General features: G+C 41.3%; 1 protein-coding gene across 1 annotated transcript in view; it reads left to right on the top strand.

The window, feature by feature from the left end:
- Window positions 1-4854: 4854 nt before the first annotated feature.
- The window catches only part of LOC119658254 (5'-3' exonuclease PLD3-like), a 40577-nt gene continuing 28800 nt past the window's right edge, over window positions 4855-16631 (top strand). Inside the window, exon 1 of the mRNA XM_038065539.1 lies at window positions 4855-5076. Within this exon, the coding sequence (XP_037921467.1) occupies window positions 5002-5076 (75 nt within the window). The 5' untranslated portion in view covers window positions 4855-5001. The remainder of the gene's footprint in view (window positions 5077-16631) is intronic.

The following is a 16631-nucleotide window of genomic DNA, read 5'->3' as shown; positions in this document are numbered from 1 at the left end:
ATCTCATGATCACTTCCTTGTGAGCTTCGACCCTCCAAATTTAACATCGATCCAGCTGTCGCTGGATAGTGAGCGAGCCTTCTTGCTGATGGGATGGCAGATATACTGAGCAGCCCGAATATTGTTGAGCATTGGGCTGCCATCAAAAGTGTTCTTTTCTCGGTGCTACTCACGTCGTCACGTTTGGAAGTGCCGGCCGAAAATCTGGCTGCCCCTCGAATTGTAGAAGCAGATCGATGAACGGAGGGGTTGGTAACTATTGACCGCTACGAGTACTCGAAAAAGAAGATCAGGCCCGAATTTGCAAGTAACTCATCTAAAGTGGCTCTTGCCACAAAGCCTCACCGAAGATTATCTGCCACCATGGGAACCAAGAACCCAAAAAGAAGGAGACCCACTTTGAGTGTTACAATTAGGTAGGTATCTGCGTGCATCTTGCCGTTACAAAGATCATAGCTAAAAGAATCCTGGAACGCCACCAAATAACATCTCGAAAGCTTGATCAACAGAAAACAGGCTGGTTTCCGCTCCGGATCGTCCTGCATTGACCATATCAACACCCTACATATCATTTTGGAACAGTGTGCCAAATTTAGATCTTCGCTGTACCTGCTCTTAAACGATTTTGAGGAAGTTTTCGATAGCGTGAACAGAGAGTGTATCGCAAAATGTCATATGCTGCACCGAGGTAAAATCTGGTATTATCTTGATGTCCAAAGCGGAGTTCGCCAGGGTTGCATCTGTCACCGATGTTATTTCTTTTTGTTATCGGAGACGTTCATCACGCTGTTTGTGCGGCGGATGTGAAGCAATTCAATTCAAACATCGCACTCTCCCTATTTGGATCGATGGGCAGAGCATCGAAAGCATCGACCAATTTGTATATCTGGGAAGCGTGGCTTCTGCAGACCGTGACATCACTGGATGTTTTCCGACGTATTGTCGGCGCTAGATCCGCTTCATTGCTCTGTCTAAAATCTGCAAACGCAATTATTTCAACACCAAAATCATGTTGACGCTGTTCTGTGTTAGTATTCTTTCTGTGTTGCTATATGGGAGTAAAAAGTGAACTCCATTGTTACTCAATACTTGCTTGCGTCGTATCATCGGGTTGTGCTGGGTTGACACTATCTCAAAAGAAAAACTTGGTTGGCACATAGGCCTGCCACCGGGTTAGCTACAAATATCGCAAGTTAATCTTGTAAATAAGTAACCATGGGACATTGCAAGATTAGGGTTTACGGCTTCTGCAATACTCGTGGGAACAAAATTCGGGAGATTTTAAATAATTTTGAAGGGATCCGAAGGACACGAAGACAGTAAGAGTCGCTCAACAACATCAGAGCGGCTCTTCGACTTTGGGTGTTTTGACGGTTATGTCGTCAACCACCAGGAACGGAAGACTTTTGGCGTCGTATGATTTGGACGAACCCACTCAATGAATTTATCGTCCGCGCCTATTACCGTGTCACGGATTTGGAACGGGATCCATCAGGGTATAGACATCAACTACATGACGTGTTCATAACCCGATTTCCGGAACTAAGTCATGTTCCGGAACAGAACGTCGTCACCCAGTATCATGTGATAGTGAATAACAACCGAGTTGTCCCACCAACTGGGCAACATCTTTCAAGAACTTTCAGTTGAGCTCGGTATGGAGTCATTAACTTACTGGACTAGTCAAAGGAGCAACATAAGCACTCCACATGTAATGCATGAAACCAATAATCAGGAGAATCTTAGTAATTGGGGATGTCGACCCAATTTGTAATGAAGCTTTCACTGCATTCCAGGTCGCATTCACAAAATATACTGAGATTCTCCCAGTCGCTAGGCCAAAGATTCCAAAACTAAATTTTACTTCGGCAACTACTAGCATCATTGCTGCTGTTGACAGAATTTTGGCTGATCATTTTGGCTAGCGAGATTACTGCTACAAAGGTTCACAATTATTTGTCTCCATATTCAACATCTTGGAGCGAATAACAAAGGTATGCGCAGAAAGACTTTACAGTTCTGGGTATTTTAACTCAACAAAAGTGGCGAAAAATTGAGAAAGGAGATTGGCCGTGTCGAACAAGCACTTCTTGGAAATCCATCACCGAGAGTGCGCAGATGCGTTACCAAAATCATTGGAAATTACCATCTCTCATCATCTCAATTATGTGGCAATTGAAGAAATCCTTGAGGTGCTAAAGCAGACATTTGCGGTGTACTCCAATCGCATCCGGTATTGGTATCGAAAACGCTTTCAGCGAAGGTACAGACAACACCTTGTTCATCCAGAACCAACGGGAATTTTATAAAAATCTCATTAATTTAAGTCGTGAAAATAACTTCGATCTGGATCAAGCAGAAGACCTCTGAAGAAGTATTTGGAGCAAACCCAGCTGTTGCAATGTAGAAGCAGCGTGGCTCCCACACTTTATGCGTTCATGCAAGGCCATCCCCGAAATGACCATGCCCGATATAACTGAAATGACGTAGAAGTAGCCTTGGAAAAGGCAGGTAATTGGAAGACGCCAGGAGTTGACAAGGTTTACAACTTCTGGCTGAAGCGGTTCAAGAGCACTCACAAGGTATCGGTAAATCATTTTAATCAGATGATTGCTGATCCGAAATTAGTTCCAGAATTTTTCACCAAAGGGATAACTTGACTTATTCTCAAACCCCCCCCCCCTCCCTCTTGTCCTTCAAAATGTCGACCAATTACTTGTCGTCCCACCATCTACAAGGTCTGCACTTCAGTTCTGTGCGCGAACATCTTGATATTCATAAATTGATAGCTAAGGAGCAAAATGCTCCCGGGGCTGAAAGGAACAGCTTATAATCGATACGGTAGTTGTAAAGCAGGCTGTCCACCAAAAACGAAATATCTCGTTACGCTTGTACAAAATCAACCCGGATGTGATTCTTCTCCTGAGAACAATGATGAAGAATTCGAGGACGAAGTTATCGGTACCCTCACAAACATCAGGAGAGATACCAATCAGACGTAGCATTTTCCAAGGCGACTCTCTAAGCCCACTGTGGTTTTGTTTGGTTTTGAATCCACTATCCCATCTTCTGCATGAAAGCAAATACGGGTTCCAAGTCTAACATGGCATTTGGTCGAAATGTACATTAATTAATTTAATGTATATTGACGACATCAAATTGTATGCCAAAGAAGAGAACCAACTTCGCTCCTTGCTGGACATTACCATCCAGTTCAGCAAGGATATTGAAATGTAGTTGGGTTTGGAGAAATGTCGCATAAAAACAATTGTTCGGGGAAAACACACCGACAATGAAGTAAACAGCCATAATAACATTCAAGTTGAGAGTATGGATTCGGACAACGTCTATAAATACCTCGGTATATTACAAGCGGCAACCCCTGCGGTGGCAAAAATGAAATCTAAGTTCCTGGGGGAATTTGAACAGCATCTGTATCTTGTCCTTAAAACTGAGCTTTACGGGAAAAATAAAATCATGGCAATCAACACCTTCACCATTCCCGTCCTTCTATATACTTTCGGTGTGATACAATGGAGTAATGTGGATTTAGAATCTGTCAATAGACGGGTGAGGGTAGTTCTTGCCGAAATATTGAGGACCACCATCCCGCGTCATCAGGGAAGAAGGGGGGTACTTGATTTAAAAACGTTGCACTACAATCAAGTGCATTGTTTTCGTGAGTTTTTCTATGAGAATCAATCCTCTGACCAATTACATCAGGTTACCGCCATGGCAGATAATAAATTATCTCTTTTGAAGTTGAAAAGCATGTCGAATGCTACTTCAATCCAACAGAAGATCGACATGTGGAAAGAGAAACCCATTCACGTAGGTCATATAAAAAATTTATTGTTGTCAGGCATTGACATCGAAGCCTCCAACAAATGGTTGACTAACGGTGTGCTATTCTATGAGACCGACGCAACCTTAGCTTCAATTAAGGATGCTTCACTCCCAACAAAAAACTACAAAAGGTACATCCTTCACGACTCCTCAATCACTAACTCCGGTTGTAGGTTATGCAACTGTGAAAAGGAGACCATCCAACACATAACATCTGCGTGCAGGATGTTGAGCAGTACCGAATACACCAGTTGTCATAGCTCCGTCTGCAAGATTCTCCATCAAAACCTTGCGTTAGAGTATAACTTAGTGGCAACCTACCATCCTTATTATAAGTATATTCCGCAGAGAATCTTGGAAAATGATCGGGCCAAACTACTGCAGGATCACACTATCGCCACCACCACCATCTAATTCTGCTTCTCAAGGAAAACCGAGCGTGTTTCTTCTCTTTCTGCGCAAGCCAGTCAATTCCAACAACCACTACTGGTTTGATAATCAGCGTGAACGTTAATGACGGTAACGTTTCGAAATTTGCCTCAGAAGTGCAGTGTCGATAGCCGTTCGGTTATATTTTGTTGTTTATATCCAGGAAGGCGATGAAAGCAGGTCTAATTTTTAGGCAAACTAGGAAACCTGTTGCGTGTGCGTTATTTACTGGATGGCCACTGTAAGAATTGGTACAATCGGCCTTCTACCGGAAATTAATTCCTGTTCAGCACATCTTTTATATTGGGATAACCATTTCGTTCGATTCGGTGTAGTCGTTTTCGAACAAATCGGGTATAACAGACAGACAGATGGTAGACGGGTGATAATGTTTTGTTTTATATAATACAAAACCCAAACATCGCAAAATTTGATTACAATTCAGGTTAAAGTCAAGCGTAGTATTAAATTCATCGGAAATATGTTTACCGTGATAAAATTTATCTTATCTTGATTATATGATTATCGAGTGTATTGTGTTGCGTCGGGGTATATTGTACATAATATCACACAAAATGTTGTTTCCCAGTTGTTCCAGTTAGTGATTTGGGAAAGGTCTCATTTTATACCAAATGTGTAACAAAAAAACAACAGTAGTAGATCAAGGAATAAAGTAAATGACAATTTAATGACGTTCAGATTAAGCTAATAATTATACAATTCAACATGGCTTCGATGGCGACTTCTTTTGCCGAACAGAAAAGTGAGGATGGTGCGTCAACTAGTGCAACTTCAATTCCTGTAAGTAACTTATTATAGTTTTTGTTCATTTGTGTCCGTTCGATCCTTGAAGGAAATTAAGGGTTTTATTTTCGCAGTCAGAATTTTTTGCATTTTTAAGTTTTTGTGTAAAACAAAACCTTATTAAAATCGGTTTACTGTCTGTCTGTCTGTCTATCTGTCTTTTTTTTGGCTGGGGGAAATCCATCATGGATACGCATCTGGAATCTAGGACACGCATGCCGGACTCTTACCGACTAAAACCTCCCATATTTTCCCCGCGGGACCACCATTCCGCCTTGCTTCGCGGGGCTGTTCAGTTCTTAGCTGTTCACTCCAAACGAGCTGCTGCCGCTTTGCGTGGCGTTAATTGCAGTACCTTCCCTTCTATGTCTCCGCTGTACTTCTGCTGCTTTTAGTTGCTGGTGGATCCGTTTCAGCAGTGCAACTACCGCGTCCCATGCTGTATTAGATTGCACCATATACCTTAACGTGTCCTGCATTTTCAGCTGTACCATCACACGTAGGAAATCGGGCGATTCATCTAGACCGAATCTATAGAGGTAAGTCCTGTATCCACCGTGTGCGGTTAAGAACTAAGTCAGATCGTAACTCGTCTCACCGTGGTTCCACATAGTCCACATGCTTATGTCTGGAATAAGCCTGTGTGCCCACCGGCCATTCTCCGCCTGGTTCCATGTACAGAGTACAGAGTACGCGAGACGAGACGAATCGCGATAAAAGTAATTGTCGACTGTGCTTCGGGCCGCCTACATTTGGAAGCATCCTTGCCAGTGTTGAGCTGATTGTCGCCGCTTTCTGCCCAGGAAACTTTAGGTTGGGTTTTAAAGCTCAGCTTGGAGTAGAATATCACTCTCAGGTATTTCAGCGATGGCTAAGAGCTAACAACATGCGCCCCGATGCAAATTTCCACAGTGTTCTGTTCCCGCCGCTTTATAAAGAGCACCAACTCTGTCTTGTGTTCGGCAAGCTCCAGCCCGTGGTCTTTAAGCCAAGACTTGATCGTCCGTACAGTCTCTTTCGCATATATCTGTACTTCGTCGGGGTGATTGGATGTTATGACCACTCCAACGCCATCTGCGTATCCGACGACAACGGCTTGTTTAACTACTGGAAGCCGTAAAACGCCATTATACATTAAGTTCCATAGCAGAGGGCCCAGAACAGACCCCTGCGGAACTCCTGCCGTTGTTGCATACATCTTCGACCCTTCTTCTTCCGTATCATAAAGTAGCTTCCGCTGCCGGAGGTAATCGAAGATTATATTTAGTATAATATGTATTTTAGAGTTGGCGCGATGAGCGCTTCGATGATATGGTTCAATCTGGCAGAATTGAACGCGTTCTTGATGTCAATAGTTACGAGTGCGCAGTATTTTCCTTCGTCCTAGGCTTTTATGGCTAGTTAAAAAACCAGTTTGGTAGCATCAACCGCTGACTGAGCCTTCCGGAAGCCAAACTGCCTATTCGATAAATAACCTCCGCTATCAATTAATGGATATAACCGGTTATATATTACCCGCTCGTGGACCTTGTCTATTGTATTCAGAAGGCAGATAGGTCTATAGGATGTTGGTTCACCTATCGGCTTACCTGTCTTCGGCATCAATACAAGCTTTTGTATTTTCCACTCTGCGGGGAAGGACCCTTCTTTTAGGCAGTCTGTAAATACCCGTGCAAACATGCTTGGTGCCATTCTCATTGCCCGCTCCTCCCCATGAATCTGAGTCTGCCTCGTCACAGAGTCGTTTGAAGCAATAATTTTTATTTTTCGTGATGGCCCACTGCAACTTTTTTCGTGCCTGTTTATATTCGAGGTACCGTTGTTGTTCATACTCTGGTATTTTTCTTCGGCGTTGACTCCGCCTTTTGGCCTTCAAGCATTGCGTACGACACTTCGCTATTTCAGCGTTCCACCAGTAGTTAGGCTTACGCTTCCTGAGTACGTCTTGGCATGAAAGCGTCACATGCTCGGTATATCTGTTGGGACAGCTGCGAAGCTTTTTCTAGGGCCGCTCCAGTAAACTCGGTGTTCCACTGCAATATCTCGAGAATTGTATCCTCATTAAGTGCTCTTGATGACCAACCTGTTTCTGGTTTCTTCAGGTGAGGATGCATTGTTCTGGGTCCCTTTTCAATAGAAATATATATCGCCTGGTGGTCGCTATGCGTGTATTCTTCGCTAACATGCCAGTGTAGATGCTTGACCAGCGAATCAGTTACAAAAGTAAGATCTACAACGAAGCCTAGCTCTCCACGCCTAAAGGTGTTTACGCTTGCGATATTAGCCAGGGTGACGTTTAGGAAGGAGAAAGCCTCGAGTAGGATTCTTCCCCTTTCATTTGTTTTCTGGCTTCCCCACTCCATCGCCCAAGCGCTGAAGTTGCCAGCAATACTTTTGGGGTTGCGATCTTTGGCGTCTCTCGCCAATGTTGCTAGCATGTTGCAATACTCTGCTATTGTCATACTTGGGGCGGCATAACAGCTGTATAGTCATCGATCTTAACCCTTACAAAATCGTGTTTGCAGTGCTTCATTGCTTGCTGTAAGGCTCGATTGCTGCAAGCCCACACCGCAGCCTTTCCACCTATGTTTGTTTTCAAGACGCTGTGATGGAGGCTTCTGTATTGCTCGCAGACAATAGCAATATTGATTTCCTCTTCATATACTTTCTGTGCTAGTAGGTCCTGGGCGGCTTGGCAGGGATTTAGATTCAGTTGAATGACTCTCATCTACGTAGGGTACTTAAAGCTATCCTGTAGGCAGGACACCTGGTGCTACCCGTTATGTGGTTACAATCGTGATTTTTGGTTTCCTTGCATAGAAGACAATGAGGGTTTTTACTACAGTCCTTCGCCAAATGATTTTCCTCTCCACATCTTCGACACAGTTTAGATCTATCAATGGTGCTAGTGCAATCCTTCACCACATGACCAAATCCGAGCTATTTAAAACACTTTTTTAGTGGAATTTGCTCACGTAGCCTTGACACCATCCAACCGATGCGAATTTTATCCGCAGGCAGTGCTTTTCTAGTTGAGATCATAGATATAGTTCGCTGTCTGCGTTCCACGGTATGCTCTCCTTAGGCTCTTGATGTCCGTTTCCTACACGTCCTCCAGTTTCAGTTGGTGTTTGAGCGCTGCACAAGTTTCCTCCTGGGTAGTGACCCCGTCAAGATCTTTGCATTCTATTGCTACCATTGGCCGACTTACGCGGACGGTCGCTTGCTCGCCTAGTGAAGCGTCTATATTCCTTTATAGGTCAGCGTGATCCTTCTTTTCCTTCGATAGTTTGAACAGCAATCCTCCATTTTGTGATTTCCTAATTTGTGTTACATTGTCGCTAAGCTCCTTCAGCGTAGGATCAGCCTTAACCTTTCGTAAAATATCAGCATAGAACATATCCTCTTTTGTTGTTATAATCAGTGCTTCTTGACAGTTACGTTTTGTAATCATTTTTCCGGCTTCACCCCGCTCCTTGATTTAACCAAAGTCCAACTTGGGCTCGGATCCCCCTGTCTATCTGTCTATCTATCTGTCCGTCACACGCATTTTTCTCGGAGACTTATAGCGATTGACACAAAATTTGGTGGAAAGGTGGGAACTGCGAAAACTCACGCATACAGTCAGTTACATCCTTTTACGTCGACTCTAAGGGGAGGTCCCCATACATGCAAAAGGGGGGTGTAAATTTCTTTTCACCAAATATAGTCATGTGGGTTATCAAATGAAAGGTCTCGATTAGTACTTTCCGAAGCCGGTCTTAGCTTTGACAGTTGTTGGAAAGGAGGGGAGTGAGGAGGGTCGAAATGATCATTTCGTAAAAGGACCCATTCTAAGAAACTATTCAACCGACAAATTCCATACCGATATCTGTTCAAATAAAGTTAATAATAATATACTACTACTATTTTTAGTAATTGGCTACAAAACCCCCCTCAAATTCATCCTAGCACCACCACCATTTTGCAGTGATGTAGGCTATAATATAGAACATGATCCTAACAAGTTAGTGGAAATTGCACTATTACTAACAAAGTTATAATAGGTCAAAGCTGTCACATAATATATGCATATATTACGTGCTACGTACTAATGGGATAAATGCACACTCAAATTTCTTTATATAAGAAATACACAAAACCTGAAGCGTGCAGCTTCCAGTTTCCCGACTTGTTTAAGGTTTTGTGTGTCTGTCTGTTACACCCGATTTATTCGGAAACATGTGCTCTGTGAATCTCTTTACATACATCATTTTGTGTGGAGCTTAAAAGATGCTCCGCTTACATTTGAGAGAGGGGTGTGAAACTATTTTCACAAAATATGGTCATGTAGAGTATCAGTTCAAGGAGCTCGGTTAGTACTTTTTGAAACTGATCTTAATTCTCCTTCTTCTTCTTCTTGGAACATAGTAAGGGTTCAAACTATACGCCCCAGAAAGTTTAACACGACTCGCACTCAGAATCTATCCAACCGAAAAATCTGAAAAAAATCACAATGGTGCACCTATACAAAATCTAGGCAAAATACTTTCCATACCGATACCTGCTCAAATAATAGCATAATATCGTATTTTATAAATTTACCCGAATACCCCACTTAAGTTCATCCTACAGGTACACAATTTATCATCATAAGTAATAATATAATATACAATTTTGATAAGTTTGAAAAAAATAGAACTGTTATTAACAAAGTTAGGGAAGGTCAAACATTTGCATTTCATGTATAATAAATTAATCACAATCTAAGATGTGTATGACGTTATCATCATATAAAATGAACTCACATGAGCAGTGGATTTGGATATATCAAGGAATATTTTGAATTTTTAGCTGCGTACAAATGGAAAAAGGTGCATAGGAGAATTTTCACACAAAATGAACACAAAACCTCTATACCCGAAGCGTCCAACATCTGGTATTCCAATTTGTTTGTTAGCCTTTAAAAACTCGCATTTAAACTTAACAATATTTTACCTTCCGAATGAACGCAAACATCCTCTGAAACTTTGAACGCATTGGTCTCGAAAAGACGTTATTAAAAATTCCTCCTTATTTTTTTGAAGAACTACTGGATCAATTTTTTTATCAAAATGAACACAACATTCGTCATTATGGCCAAAGCTAGAACTTCCAAGATTCGTTGACACTAAGTCCCTCTTTTCGATCTTTTAGTTAAAAGAAATGAGGATCATTTTGAAATCCAATTTTTTGAAAGCTACCAAAATCCAATTTTTCAACCGACCCCGGGCCCCAGCTACATCTATTTTAAACAAAACTACATTTATATTTTCTCTGTCGGGTTCACGGTTTGGGAAAAAACGCTGGAGAAGTTGGGTCAAGTTACAAATAAGTCAGAAGCCGTAAACTCGGTGCTTCAGGAATGAAAGGTTTTGTTAATTTTTTATGTAAAAATGTTTGGGGGCATGATGGTTCTCCTTATATATAGCTCGTAGTGTATATACATTGACTACATTATTATCATCATCAACGGCGCAACAACCGGTATCCGGTCTAGGCCTGCGTAAATAAGGAACTCCAGACAACCCGGTTTTGCGCCGAGGTCCACCAATTCGATAGCTGTCTAGCATCCCTAGCTGCGCCATGGCTCCATCTCTGGCAGGCTCTGCCTCGTCTTCTTTTTCTATCATAGATATTGCCCTTATAGACTTTCCGGGCTGAATCACCCTCATCCATACGGCTTCAGTGACCCGTCCACCGCAACCTGTTGAGCCGGATTTTATCCACAACCAGACGGTCTTGGTATTGCTCATAGATGTCGTCGTTATGTTATGTACACTCGATATTCAGTTCAGTGTTGTCCTGACCTTTTTTTCTTAGCGAGTAGTTATTTGACGCGAAAACAGCAAACTTGACCTACTATAACTTTGTCAATATTAGTAGTATTTTCACCAAACTCTGGTCCCTATTATTGCGAGATTGCACACATCTACAATGAACTTAAGAATTGTTCGCAGTACATTTTTAAAATATAAAAATCCACTATTGTTGACTTTATTTGAGCCAATATTGTAACGGAGAGTGTTTCGAGGTGTACGTCCATGCACATGGTGCCACTATAATTCTTTTTCCGGATCCTTCGGTAGGTTCTGAAAACTGGTCCTTCAAGGTGCATATTGTCTCCTTTTCGAACCACTGCATTTCTCCCGTTTGCAGCTAAGGTCAAAACTAATATCTGCTTTACATCCGTCATTTAGGCATATAGAGAACCCCTCATACTCATCGGAGGGGCCAACAATTCTCTCCTTCCCATCAAATTTTGTGTTAATCGCTTCGTTTCTGAAAAAAGTGTGTGTGATAGACGGACAGACGGACAGACAATGGATCGATTTTAATAAGGTTGTGTTGTTGTTTGTTTTAATAAGGCTTTGTTTAGGTCGGAGTACCAGAAGCTGGGCACTTCGGATATAAAAGTTTTGTGCTCATTTGAGGCAAGGAACTTTCTATGTATGTTTTTCTTTTCGTACATAGCTGAAAATTCAAAATATCTCCTGACATATTTCCAAACTTTCAGATTAGATAAAAATATTTGATAAGTAGAATGTAAAGACAGAAATACAACAAACAGGATAATTACAATAAATAATACATCAACGCCAGGCAGAAAATTACTGTACTGACTCAGTAAAATATGTTTCCTCGAATAACGGAGATCCTTAAATTATTCTTCTGTGCAGCTGCCGTAGTTTCACTGTTTCAAGAACAACTGTACACCCCTCTTTTGCATATATAGAAACCCCTTTAAGTTCGACATAAAACGGTAGTGCGTGAATGGGCGTTCACAGTTCCCACAACCCCACAAATTTGGTGTCATTGGGTACAACCGTTTCTGAGACAGTACAGACAGACAGTAAATCAACAATCGACAAAACCGTAAGATCAGTTTTGCACTAAACGAGCCCTTTCATTTGATACCCTAAATTACCATATTCTGTGAAAAATATTGTAAACCCCCATTTCGCATATATACAGTTACTCAAAAAAGTATCCGGACATGACCGTTGTATAGATATTTTCAAAGAAATATAAACAATTGTGGCACATTTGCTTAATGATTATTTGTTATATTTATCTTTGATTGGTTTATAATAAATTTCCAAAAAAAAAAAATTTCTCAGTTTCCGCTTTAAAAAAAAATAGCTCCGTTGTTAAGAACGCTACAAAAAATAAAGTCAAAAAAGTATCCGGACAGAAAGCGTTTGAAGGAAACTTACCCCTTTAATGTAAAATTTAATATCTTGTTGGACCTCCTCGATTTTTTATTACTTCCCTTAGTCGACTAGGCATCGATTTGACAAGTTTCTCACAAAATTGTGGACTGATCGTTGCCCACTCTCCCTTCAAAGCTTTTCTAAGTGTAATTAGACTTGAAATTTCGCAGTTTTGAATTTTTCTTTTCAAATGTTCCCACAAATGCTCTATTGGATTTAGATCCGGACTTTGCGCCGGAGTATCTATCACTTTTGGGCAATTGTACAGCCGCCAAAGTCTACAAACGTAGGAGTTATGTTTGGGATCATTGTCCTCATAATAACAAAAATGCTCCATTTGCATTTTCCTTGCGCTTTGAAGTAAGTTTTCCTTAAGGACTGTGAGATGCTGATATTTGTCATATTTCCCATTTATAAACTTTAAATTGCCAACTCCCGCTGCTGACATACAGCCCCATACCAACTGAGAACCACCGCCATGTTTCACCGTGCACTTTAAATTTTTCAAATTCAGCTCCGTATTTGGCTGCCGCCATACAAAATTACTTCCATCTGACCCAAATATGTTATATTTGCTTTCGTCGGCAAATATTACGGTTTTCCAAAAATCGTAAGACCTATTTATATGTGCAATAGCAAACCGTAGCCTTTTTTGCCGATTTTGCTTACTTATATAGGGCTTTTTCCTGGGAACTCTACCGTGGAAATTATTCTTTCGAAGAATATTTCTAATTGTTTCGACACTTGTAACTTTACCAAACCTCTTTTCCGCCTGAGCTCTCAACTTAACTGCACTTAGTTTGGGGTTTATTTTCATTTTCCGCACGATCCATCTTTCTTCTCGGTCATTAAACTTTCGTGGACGGCCTGATCGCCCTTTCTTATCGATGAAACCCGTTTTTTTAAAGCGTGTAATTATTTCATGAACCGTCGATTTATTCACTTTCACGATTTCCGCGATCGCTCGTATCGGTTTATTGTCCTTGAAAAGATCAATAATAACTTTTCTAACATCACTACTAATCTCCCGCGTTTTCCGACCCATCTTTATTAAACGTGTGTATACACAGAAGAATTAAATGCGCTACTAATCAATGTTTAATCACCATGTTAAATCAAAAGACAACTCAGTTGCAATATTGTGCATTTTCCAAGAATTCATCGCTGTCCGGATACTTTTTTGACTTTCATAACAAGCATGTATACATAAATTCTCAGAAAAACAACTACTAAAACGAAATGATGATTTTTTTTCGCTCATTCGAAAGTGTTGCTATAAAATATTATTATCGTGGAAAACGAAATTATGTTACTATTTTACAAATCTATGTTTTTCGCATTACAATTCTAAATTAACCATTGTCCGGATACTTTTTTGAGTAACTGTATATGGTGACCCCTTGTCAATCCCAACGCAAAATCATCCACTTTTTCCGCGTTAAGGAATACACAGATCACATACTCCCACCAAGTTTCGACAGGTTACGCTTTTTTATATCGATGATACGATTACGCTAATTTGCATGTTGTTAAAATTAATCATTATATGATAATCAAAATTACGTAGTCGGGGGATTCCCCAAAAACACAAATTGAATACAATGAATAAATTCATGCATAAACAAGTCGGGAAACCGGGAGCTGGACGCTTGAGGTACGAAAGGTTTTGTGTATTTCTTAGTACGTAGCACGTAATATATCCATATATTATGTGAGAGTATCCATTTTCGGGTGATATTAACATTCATAGTCTTCAATTTTCAAAAAGGCAACAACTTTGACGTATTATAACTTTAGTAATAGTGCGATTTTCATCAAACTTGGTAAGATCATGCTCTACATTATAGCCTACATCACTGCATGCACATTTCGTGATGCTAGGATGAATTTAAGGGGGGGTTTCCAGCCAATAACAAAAAATTATAGTAGTATACTGTTATTAGCTTTCTTTGAACAGATATCGGTATGAAAGGTATTTCGGAACCCAGGCAGCATATAGCGGCAATCTCCTGATTTTTTTCAGATTTTTCGTTCTGGTAGTTTGTGAGAATGGCCCCTTAAAGAAATGATCACTTTCAAGCCGCCGCACCCCCAACAAATGCCAAAACTAAGACCGGCTTCGAAAAGTACTAACCGAGACCCTTTAATTTGATACCCCACATGACCATATTTGATAAAAAAAAATTTTACAGCCCCAGCAAATTTGGTATCAATCGCTATAACCGTCCCCGAGAAAAATGCGACGAACAGGCAGGCAGACAGACAGTAAACCGATTTTGCAGAATAAGAAACAAGTCGGAATACCAGCAGCTGGCGCTTCGGGTATAAAAGTTTTGTGTTCATCTTATGTGAGAAACTTTTTCAAACTACAAGATACGTATGTACATATTACAGGCGTAGATATTATGCTCACGTTAAACGTGCATAAAAGTATACATATGTACATGTAAAGTATGTTAATTGAATACCGCTTGTTCAATGTACATCATATCTATCTGAATTAGGCACTACCCCAAAACTTCATTTACATATAAATATAAATCCATGTCTGGGGTAATTGATATTAATATATTGGGTTGGGGAAAAAGAAATGTCTTATTTTGTCAATAGATGGCGACACTTAAACATATCTTGTGTTGTACTGATCGCATCGGGTCATACTATACGGCGATTTGAAGACAGCAATCTGTGCTACAAGTGTCTCTTTGACAGTGTGTGGTCGTATGTTTCAGTCTCACGTTATAGCGCGTCAAAGATGGAGTCCACCAAGCAAGAAATTCGTCATATTTTACATTTTTACTACCTGAGAGGTAAAAATGCAACGAAGGCGGCCGGAAAAATTTCTGAAGTTAATAGGCCCGATACTGTAACGATTCGCACAGCACAGCGTTGGCTCGATCGTTTTCGTTCTGGTGTAGTGGATGTCGAAAATACACCCCGTACTGGTAGGCCGATAAAGTAGAAACCGATAAAATCGTCGAAATCATTCAAGTAGACCGTGAGCATTCGCTCGATTGGGCAGGAACTGGGTAGTTGACGCAAAAAAATCTCTTGGACCGAATCAACGCCTGCGATGCAGGCGGAACGAATTCAACACATTTTTGAAGCGGATGGTGACTGGTGATGAAAAGTGGATCACGTACGACAATCTCAAACAAAAAAAACATCGTGGTCGAAGCGCGCCGAGCCGGCCCAAACCATTGCCAAACCTGGATTGGCGACCTGGAGGGTTTTGCTGTGTGGTTGGCGGGATTTGAAGGGAATCATCCACTATGAGCTGCTCAACTATGGCCAGACCCTCAATTCGGTCCTCTATTGTGAGCAACTCTACCGTTGGAAGCAGGCGATTGACCAGAAGCGGTCAGAATTGGTCAATAGGAATGGTGTTGTGTTCCACCAGGACAACGCCCGGCCCCACACTTCTTTTATGACCCGCCAGAAGCTACGGGAGCTCGAATGGGATGTCCTATCGCACCCACCGTATAGTCCGGACGTGGAACTAAGTGATTACCATCCCCTCCGGTCCATTCAAAACGCCCTTGTTGCTACTAAATTGGCATCAAAAGAGGCTATTATCAGTTTCGGAAAGTACTCATTGGGGCCTTTCATTTGATATCCCTCATTATTATATACGGTAAAAAAATGTTTACATCCCCTCTTTGCACGTATGGGGAACCGCCCTTTAACCTGCGCGTAAATTGATGTCACGCAATGTATGCCTGGCATTTTATAATTCTCACACAGTCCACCAAATTTCTTTTGAATCAGTTTAAACGTTTTACAGAAAAGTTCGTGTGGCAGCCAGAAGCACAGATAGACAGACAGTGAATTGATTTTAACAAGGTGTTGTTTTACACAAAATCTTAAAAAAAGAAGAAAGAAGAAGTTTTCCTTCTTCTCCGCTCTTTTTGATCGTTCTCCTACTCCTTCCACTTCCGTGTTTTTCTCATGAAGGTTGATCGCTTCCACTAAGGATGTCATCCGGAATAGAGACAAGTCCTTCGGTAACTACCGGGGCTGCATGGGTACCGCTGGTTTTGCATAGGAACCCAGCAGCATGGTTCCTTCAGTTCGAGGCGTAATTCGCTTTGCCCGGCGTCAAGGTGGGTGCCATTCGCTCGAATCACGCGCTGGTCGGGCAGGGGGGGCAGGCAGATTAGCTTATCTCTAACATTCACGACGACTGCTCTTATAAGCGACTAATGAGCAGCTCATAAATCGCCTGTGAGCAGGTGGCACGACTAAGCTTAACCACTTATTGCCAGAACTAACGCTAGGTGACCGTGCGCAGCCAACTATTGTGTGAAATGAAGTAGTTGG

The sequence above is a fragment of the Hermetia illucens genome, chromosome 5 (genome assembly GCF_905115235.1).
Source record: "Hermetia illucens chromosome 5, iHerIll2.2.curated.20191125, whole genome shotgun sequence".
In the NCBI taxonomy this organism is placed as follows: Eukaryota; Metazoa; Arthropoda; class Insecta; order Diptera; family Stratiomyidae; genus Hermetia; species Hermetia illucens.
Note: the sequence above shows the minus strand (reverse complement) of the source record. Positions and strands in the feature narration are given on the sequence as shown.